The sequence below is a fragment of the Megalopta genalis genome, chromosome 16, assembly GCF_051020955.1.
Source record: "Megalopta genalis isolate 19385.01 chromosome 16, iyMegGena1_principal, whole genome shotgun sequence".
In the NCBI taxonomy this organism is placed as follows: Eukaryota; Metazoa; Arthropoda; class Insecta; order Hymenoptera; family Halictidae; genus Megalopta; species Megalopta genalis.
Window position 1 is genome coordinate 2,126,428 of NC_135028.1, and position 10,275 is coordinate 2,136,702.

At 39.0% G+C, this 10,275-nt stretch overlaps 1 protein-coding gene and 1 long non-coding RNA gene across 2 annotated transcripts in view; both read right to left on the minus strand.

The window, feature by feature from the left end:
* The window catches only part of LOC117219499 (neural cell adhesion molecule 1), a 46,694-nt gene extending 36,419 nt beyond the window's left edge, over positions 1-10,275 (minus strand). Inside the window, exon 1 of the mRNA XM_076527040.1 lies at positions 10,051-10,275. Coding sequence (XP_076383155.1) covers positions 10,051-10,105 — 55 coding nt within the window. The 5' untranslated portion in view covers positions 10,106-10,275. The remainder of the gene's footprint in view (positions 1-10,050) is intronic.
* LOC143260667 (uncharacterized) lies at positions 934-5,349 on the minus strand. Its single transcript, XR_013034951.1, has 2 exons — positions 1,249-5,349; positions 934-1,152 (listed from the first exon to the last, which is right to left on the minus strand). It is a non-coding gene; the product is annotated as an uncharacterized LOC143260667 (long non-coding RNA).

A 10,275-nucleotide genomic window follows, 5' to 3' on the forward strand; every position in this document is an offset into this window, starting at 1 on the left:
CCGTCGGATACATGAAGTGGATTTACAACTAAATGGGTGAGTTTCTTATTGATAATATTCTTCATATTTCTCTAACAAACATATCCCTTACGTCCTTTAACACGATTATTATATATTAAATTAGCTTTGCGAATCATTCGTTGAACTGTGTGTTCGAACACGGAATTATTTAAATAAAATATCATTAACGTAAAATATCATTTACGTACTTTGTTTATCTTCACTGTACACCTTGCTTAAAAATTTCATATGTTACACACGAGGTGTCATGCACACCAGAAAATTAAAACGACTGTCACGGTTAAACTACATATTATTTCGAGTCCGAAAAATTAGTGAATATTCTTCAGACGTTCTAAAGTAAAGGTGAACAGCGTTTTTCTTAAAAATATCACTGTTACGTAGTAAAAAGAAATCCGGAAAATTCTCGCTTCTTGATTTGTTCAATACTTCGATCGCGGCTCGAGTCCGTCCCGACCATCTGTCAAAGCCTCGTGCTGCGTACTCTCTCGCGGACTCTCTCTCTCTCTTTCTCTCTCTCTCTCTCTCTCTCTCTCTCTCTCTCGCACCGTCACCTCTCATTGGCCAGTGTTTTTCGTTAGTAACTCGTAAACAAAGCCGCTGATTGCATTTTCGCAAAGGAAAAAGTTACTTCAAATGACCTCAGCTACCCCTCATTTTCGCCTCTTAAAATAATTGTGGAACACCCTGTATACACTAATCTCTCCCTAAATGACGAAATCTAGCTGTTGCCACGGCCCAGTAATTTATTGATTTTTTCGCTATGCCGATGGTAAAGTACGACGGAGTCGGTAGACACGTGTGCAGCGGCACGCGCCGCAGTTCCTTTGACTCGAATTTCCGGAAGAAAAAATAAACATGATATAGTTTGGACCAATATTTCCGATTAAATTAAAATTAAACACGATATAATTTCGATTACTACATTTATTTACTTAATACTTAATATGTAATTCAATTTTATTTTATTATCGCTGTGATTATATAGGTAAAATACATTGTTATACATATTAATAAAAATTGTATAATTAGATAAGTACAAAATTATATTCTACATTAAATAGTTTCGTTGCATATCATTCTTGGAATTGTTTGGTATTGTAACCAAAGGTGATGATTTTCCTCTATTTACTAATAACAAACAATGTAAAAAAAATTAATTTGTAAATTATTCATATTCAAATTGGCTGCAAATTTTTACCATTGTATAGATACGTATGCACTTACTTATTTAATTTTCCTTGCTCAACAAATATAATTTTGAAGCCTCCACCATGTGTTGTATGAAAGGTGGTTCTTTTTCACTGCAAGATGTCAATTCCTCGAAGACTGTACGGAATTTATTGTTGCCATGCGGTTCATCTTGCAGTTCTTCTGTTTATTCGTTGTTGTTCCTTCTTTCTTCCTCCTCACAGCCTAATAAAAATTGTATGGCATGTGCCGGGTGCATTGCTCTCCTGTAATTGCACTCATCATGTCTGGTCAATCAGGTTCAAGTTCTCCCGTGTTTGATTGAATTGGAGGGTTAGCAGGATTATTATTATATAGCAGTTTATTCTATGCATTTTTTATATTACTTTCTGTAACTTCCAACCACGAATACGATAAAGTGACAATACAGGTTTCTAATATGCAATCGCCATAAAATTCATTTATTCCTTGATCATATGTTAAAACAAGTTGCAAAAGTTTGTGCCGGAAAATTCTGTTTTTTCTATGATCCCTTGATCCAGCGATTGAAGAATAGATGTTGTATTGGATGGTAAATATATAATTTTTAAATATTCCTCTTCTTGTATCCTTCGATATTCGTTTCTTCTCCTGATATTGTTTTACGGATGGTTAAAAGTTACAGGTAATGAAAGTATATGTTTCAAAGCTGTTGGGTTTTTATATTTATAAATTACAATAGACATAACCTTATGTGTGCCTAATACATTTGCACATAAGCCAATTGTAATTCTACCTTTTTTTCGCCTAATGTCCACTAAGAATTTTTTCTTCTTCCCGAGCCACTTTTTCGTCGGGAGAGCCTTCCATACAAGTCCACTTTCGTCTATATTGTAAACATTTTCCAAACTTATATTTTCTTCCTCTATTACTTATTTAAAATTAATCATAAAAGCATTTGCTGCATCCTGATAAGCTTTGTCCTAGCTTTGTCCCCGTATATGTTTAGTAAGCGTATAGCATGACGTCTTTTAAACTTTGTTAACCACCCACGACTCGCTTTAAATCGCGAACATGACGGAAAATTTTCTTTTAATTCCGTCGTATTTTCTAATATAAGAGCATCGGTTATACAATTACCATGTGTTCTTCTTTGTACGAAACATGATAATAATTCTTTATCTATTTCGTCATATTGTAGCTTTACTATTTTTCGTCGCTTAAGTTCGCGTTCATTTTTATCTACAAACGTATTAATTTTTGTAGCGTTAGATTGTACAATGGCGTTAGATTATTCTAGTGCCAACGCCATATTTTTTCCCAATTTGTTTAGTTGACAATTCTGTTTCTCGAAGATCCTCCAAGACATGCAAGCATTGCTAATATTTAATAGCGTACATTTTTCTGTTGATGCCAAAATATTAATCAGTAAAGCTATGTATATGTAATTTAGAATGTAAAACGATTAAAAAGGACGATATTAATTGCCACAATTTATATATCACTGATTATTAATACCACTAATAATAACACTGGTCACTAAGAATTGATAATTAGGTAATAAAAGATATTATTTTATGGCGCACTAGGGAGTTCTTTACTCTAAGAATGATTTGCAACGACTGACTCTGGAACCGCGAAAAGAAAACTCGGGCCTCCTCGTACACTCCTTATAGGAAAACGTGGCTTCAGTTCTAGCCCTTATCCTTCGTCGCCACATCGCCACATCTGCCACATCTGTTGCGCTATCAGCGCTGAGTTTCAAGGACCTCGTATCTAAACAGTGTCGTGTTCTTTCTCGATGTTCCTCTTCTTAAAATTCCAGAGTTGATGGAAAATGTACAGAAAACTATTCGCTGCTTAGCAATGTACGCCGCTGCCTTTACAGGTAATTTCGTTCGACCCGAGTTCCTTTCTCTCACTCCTTCTCCCTCTTCTTCCCTCTCCCTCCCTCTTCCTCCTCTTCACCCTCTCTCTCTCTCTCTCTCTCACCCTGTTGAGGCGTTCTTCGTCGCGTTTGCCACGACGTCGCCGCCGTCACAACAGCACGTCATCCCGAGTTGATACAACTTGCGCTGAATCCAGTCATGCGCAGGGTCAACGGGTGAATGGAGGATCTCGGTCTCCAATTGGCAGTCGTCAAAACGGAGATCGGGATCCTCACGAAGAGGCGCTTTAGAAAAAATTTCTCCGAGGCATCGTTAACGAGTTATTAACGAAAAACACTGACCAATGAGAGGCGAGCTCGGCTGGAGCAAAGCGGCCAAGTCAACGAGCGGACGAATCCCGGTTCCACTCATTAGCTCGACTGGCCTCGCCTTAACCTCGACTTAGCTCGACTTAAGCTCGACTTAACGTCGTACAATGTATGATGAACTGCACAGCTGACCTGCATACAACGGTGACGAACAGAAATATATCTCCGGATAGGTTATTGTAACGTTCACTTCCACTGCACTATCACCTATTCAATAATAATTAGCGACGAATTTTCCTGAGTTAGTATGTGTGGCTCTAAAATGTGCCGATTGTTCTATCAGACGTGTCCTATAACGTTCTCCTGAACCCTTTGCTGTATTCTTGGATGCTGCGTTCGCACCGTACAACAATAAGTAAGAATATTATAATACTCTTGTGACGTCCTTATACCAAGGAAACAACGATATAACAATAACGAGAAAACGATAACAAGAGTAACGAAGGAAAATAACAATAATGAAACATGGGGAGAGACACGGGAGGGGGGAGACACACACACACAAGAGAGAGAGGGGGGAGAGAGGAGGGAGAGAGGATGAGAGAGAGAGGGAGAGAGGGAGAGAAAGAGACACTTCGGCAGATGGCAAAAAACTCCAAGTAGCCCCGCACAAATGATTCATAGACGAGTCTCATTCAACTGACTAATCAATTTGAAGAACTTCAAAACTTAGCAGAAGATGAAGAACTCCAAAATATCCTCCAATAGCCGGTCATCTTCAAATTAACCAATCTTTCACCTAGCAACTCATCATTAAAGAGATCATTAATCTTCTCAACTCAAACAATATTCACTGGCATATGATAAACATATTAAAAATTTACAAGGAGCACCATACAGTGTACACCTCAACGACCATAACACATAATTCAATAAACACCGTACTCATACAAAATTCAAAATACAGTAAGAGGAGATTTTTTCGAAAAGGAAAGCTTAAAAGAAATCCAAGATATAATTTTTACTAACGCAGAAATCTCTAAAGTTTCTAAATACTATTACGATAAGATAGACAAATCCAAATTTATCTATCTAACAAGTTTTACAAACACCTCAAATATTTGTTTGTTTTACAAACACCTGCATATAAAAAAAAATAAATAGGTCAAATGCTCGGTCACGTCAGCATAAAGTGCAAAATGCCATCTAGGTGGCTTTATTGCGCCAAGAATCACCCACCAGGTGCAAAAGATTCAAGCATGTCTACACTGACATGTGCAAACACGGGAGACCCAGCGTTATACAGAGGCTGCCGCCCCATTCCCTAAATTGGCTGATAAATTAAGTAAAATGAACAACAAATAAAGCAAATAAATTAAAGGAAGAAATATCAACCATCATTAGAAGAATTTCAGATTCACTTTCGTTCGTCCAAGCAACAAAACAAAATCAGAGACCGACAATCATCAATCTCAGCAACAGCCCATCAGAGGACTGCAGATTAAAATCCACCAATGTCCGAATTAGTCAACCTTTTAATGCAACAAATTCAAAACCTCACTACTCAAGTAAAACACAATTCAAACAAGATCAATCTCATAATGTCACAACCCCACCCACTTCTAACACACAATCCTTAATGGATAGTCTTCAAAAGCAATACACTGATCACCAACCGTAGAAGATATGATCTAATGAAATTTTCCAATACTTGCGACTAATTTCAGAAACCAAACTTAACCATAAAGGCAAAACTATTTTTAAAGACTCTATTGAAGGAGGAGGCACCGCGATCCAAATTAGAAAAAATATTCAATATGAACATATAACCTCTACCCATCATCAAAAAATAAAATAATCCTAGAACACACAACCAAAATCAATCTAAGTAACAGAAACAATCCATACATAATCAGCATTTACACAAATAATAAAAATCAAAAAATAATAACCAAAGTACTAGACAGTCTCTTTCTAAATTTAAATGTCGATAATGATAATAACTACTACATTATACCTCAATGTGTAACAACTTCCTTTTTTTTTTATTTAACGTGGATGAAATCTGCTCGCCAGACACCCCCGCTTCGCCCGGGGTAGCGGGACGGGGGTATTGTGGGGTTTGACCCACTAAAACCTCCACGGCGACCTACGGACGCTGATCCAATCTCTGGCGATTCAATTGGGGGAGCCACGGGAACTCTTGAAGAACACTACCGCGGCTCCCCCTCACCTGGTCAACCATCAAGATGGTAAGGAGTGGCCGTTCGCGTTCCGGGGGGGGGGAGACAAATTCTCCCCCCTTCAATCCATTTGCTTTGGCATCGCGAGGGGTCGCACCCCGCGCCGCCCCGACACGGCGACCGCGCGATAGGTGACCAGGGCCCCCGCCCTGATCATAGCGGCCGCCGGGGGGATGGCGAGTATATTGGATGATTATACTTCATCCTTGTCTCCTTGAGTCTACTCGTCACCCCTCACTCCCAACAGGGGAGGTCCTCCTCCGAGGACCTTCGAGGCTTTTCGGCGTGGGCGCACACGCTGGCCCCGGGACCGTCGGGCGGGATCCCGCTCGGCAGCCTCCTTCCGCGACATTACATGTTCGCAAAAAGAGATTGCTGCCGCCCGCTTCCTCGGGCTCTCCAGCATATCCCCAACTAGGCTGGAGAGTGCGAGGTCGTGACCGACTTCCCGTTTTAGGATTCGGCGCAGCGCTGAAAAGGCGGAACATTCTTCCAGCGTGTGCTGCGTCGAGTCTTCCTCCGTGCCACAATGGTGGCACGCCATCGTCGCTTCCCGCCCGATGCGACACGGGTAGACACCGAAGCAGTCATGCCCGGTGAACACCTGCGTCGCTCGGTAGGAGAGCCTGCCAAACCGTCTCTCCCGCCACGAGGTGAAGTGTGGCAGGAGAGCCCCGGGGACGCGCTCGCCGGCGTGGGAGCAAAGCACGGCACACCATCTGGCGAGCGCTAGTCGCCGGGCCCGGAAACATCCTACTTCCACTGGAACCAACATTTATCCCTTCTGGTTCATTCCAGATGAATGTTAACTTCAGACTGAACGTAAATAACACGAACAACAAATTAGTATTAAATTAATTTCTTCCATATAACGGCAACCAGAACGCAATATAATACATAAAAAGCTTCACCCTATCCGATAATATAGACTCAACCAACACACCAGAACCCACCAAATTTAATTTCAAAGCTATGATATGGAAACGATTCGTATCTACGATACCTACAATTTACGTCTACAATACAACCTTTGAATACAGTAAATTGACAGTCAGCATAACCTATCACAAACAATCATAAACATGATCACCAGAACTGTCCCCATCCACAAATAAGCTGACAATTGACGGAAATTCAGAGGCACAAAATTATCCAGATTATATAAAGACAAATCTTACATTATCTCATTAATCCACAATTTCCGAAAGAAAGCCCTACAAGCACAATTACATATACATAAAATAGCAACGGAGATACTAGAATTTATCAAAAAAAGACTATACACCGAATTCCGAAACATATCGGAAAAATTCTGGCAAATCAACTCAAAAAATAAACCACAAAGGATCGAAATCCTTCTCACTAATTAACAGAAACCTCAGAAACAGCTATCACGAACATTGACGAACTACACATAAACACATCCAACATAGCGTTATTAAATCACATCATTAACTAACTGTATTTGGAACTTACTACGAATTCATAAATTCCCCCAAATACCTCAACACTAACTCAAGAGAGAGACTAAACAAATTAGTAAATCAGACATCCGCAACCATATCCACAGATCATTCACAAGCGAAAGCCAATAATCAAACGCACATTCAAGCCAAACAATCAAACTACATTCACACATAGCAACCTAGTCATCAGGTTAATCCTAGATCCAGACAATCCAACATTGTCCACAGCCCACAGTCATTAGTCACATTTCGAAAAAAGGCTCCTAAACAAAACTTCATGTAGCATTAATGGCATATCATCAATAATAGAGCCGCACATACTAACCCAGGAAAGTTCGTCGCTAATTATTATTGAATAAGTGATCAGTGTTTTGTGATAATGCAGTGAAAGTGGACGTTGGAATAACCTGCCTGGCGATATCCTTCTATTCGTCACCGTCGTATATTGATCAGCTGTGCAGTTAATCATACATTGCACGAGGTCAATGCACTACTCTCCTGGCACATAACCTCCTGGCACATCATGAAGTAGATTTACATTTAAATAGGTGGGTTTCTTGTTAATAATATTTTTCACATTTGTCGAACAAACTAATCCTTTACGTTCTTTTATTTATCTTCACGTTTATCTTCACTGTACAAATTTCATATGATATACATGAGGTGACATGCACACCAGAAAATTAAAACGGTTGTCACGGTTGAACTACTTATTATTTCGGCTTCAAAAAATTAGTCAATATTTTTCAGACATCTTGAAATAAGGATGCACAGCATTTTACGTAAAAGTATCACTGTAAAAAAAATTCGGAAAATTCACGCTGTTCATTGATTCGAAAGCGGCTCGAAGCCCTCCTCTTCCTGTCACGCTCTGCGGTCGATGCACGTTGCTCTCGATCGATTGACTACGCGCGTTGCGATTCTCGCGCTCGTATCTCATTGATCACTGTTTTTCGTTAATAACTCCGAAAACAAAGCCACGGATTGCATTTTCGTAAAGAAAAAAGTTGCTTCAAATGACCTCAGGTAGATTAGTGGGATTTCCGAACCAAAGAATATCGTTCCTCACTTTATGCAATGCTCTCCTCCCCTGTAGACTGCCCAATCTTCGCGAGTTAAAATTCTTATGTCCAGCCTTTATGTTATCGCTCTTAACATAACAGGACTCGTACCAATAATTATTATATTTTTTTATTATATATAAATCTACGTTTAGGTTTACTTTTTTCTATTTTTATTTCTCAACTATGTAACACCCAATATGTGTTGTAAGGACCAAAATAAACATTATTTAAAAAAAAAGACTGTGTGACCAAGTCGGTCGACTATTAAGCGGAGATACCGAGTTCGCTTCTTGTATGCGGTCCTTTGTTCTTTTTCTAAGATGCAATAATATTAACATAAAAAATATTTTATATTTAATTTGCAAACTGCTTATTTATCTCAATTTTAAAGTCTTCTAAACTGTCCATTCAGGGTCAGATAGTTCACCTTTTCAATGATACAAAGTAGAAGTAGAGTGGTTTTTAATTCTTTTATATTTGCTACAAAAGTGTACCCTTCATACATCTTGTTTGAAATTGCTATGTTGATGCGAATAAAGGAAACTTTGCCATTTAATCTCGAAATATTTAATAATATCCTTGATATCAACTGCGTGCATATCCTTCTGAAACCGTGTCTTTTGCACTCACTCATGTTTATTGGCATACACATTTTTTCCTACAAATTATTGTCTTCCTTAATCCGATCACTAATTCATATATTAAGTACAGATACTTTTTGTACATTTTCGGAGACCTTTTCTAATCTCTCCTTCGTGACTCTTAACCTTTCAACGAGTCATGTGCAAGTACCATGGGTCTTTCAATTAAAAAAAAACAGTCGCCCTTTTTCAAACCACTACAACTGGTTATCCAATAATTCCGGAAAATTGATATTTGGACCACATACACATATCTCCTCCGCCATATTTGGACTAATTTTGAGAGTATGCAAGGGCCACGATTTCATTCCTCATCGTGCAGTATTCTAGAATCCATATCACACACACACACACACACACACACACACACACACACACACACACACACACACACACACACACACACACACAGTGTGTGTGTACCAGATGGAATCTCACTTAGTCCGTTAATTGTTGTCTCCTCCGCACTTTGATTCCGGGAAAATATTTCACATTTAACACTTGTTACATCCAAATTCATTTGGGTAATATGTTATACTAAAGTCTTAGTATACCGAGTTAATTCAATACTTTCAACTCATATCTTGTCGATTCCAATTGCTGATATCAACTCCACTACGGTACTCTTTTGCCACTCGAGCTGCACTAACTTGACAAGTTACGATGCTAATTCCTCTTGTGAATCCCGACGGTGAAACAAACATCAGCTCGTCCACAAATAACAAACTCTTTCACTCTGTCAACCAAACGAATCCTCGGTCAGTTCTCACTTTAGTCCTCAACTCGTAACACATACATCAAGAATCATGAAAATCCTTTGACGATGTCATTGGAAAACCAGCAGTCACTGGCAGATCAATATCTTTACGACTCTGAAGTACTGTACACTTCGTTACATATCCCCAAATCACATATTATTATTAATCACACATTACATATCCCCAGTGTAAAGTTACTATGAACCACGCACAAATATCAGTGGTATTCGTCCATTTACGCCTTTAACCATTTTAATTGCAGCATGCAGTAGGGAAGCGGTTTACCACGATGCGACTCTCTTCAAATTTTTACATAACCTTGACACCTCATAAAATTCTTTTCATGAGAATTTTTAAAAAAAGACAAACATAGATTATATATAAAAAATATCACGCGTTAAGTGCGACAAGGATAATAAACGAACAAACTGTGTTCTCAGGTCAAATATGAAGATAGTATAATATACAAATATCTTAGGTGGTCAAATACCGTTAACACGGTGACTCCATTGAGAATGTATCCTCCGGTCACGGGTGACCACCATGACACTAATTCAGACTACCACTTCAGAAAGTGATAGCCACGGAAAGAGTGCCTGGGAACTAACACGTGTGCGTGGACTCTGAGAGAAATCGCAGGCAGACTATAACTGACTTCAGTTGCAAGGAAGGAACAAAATAGGAGGTTACACACTACATTATCCGTATTTTCAAT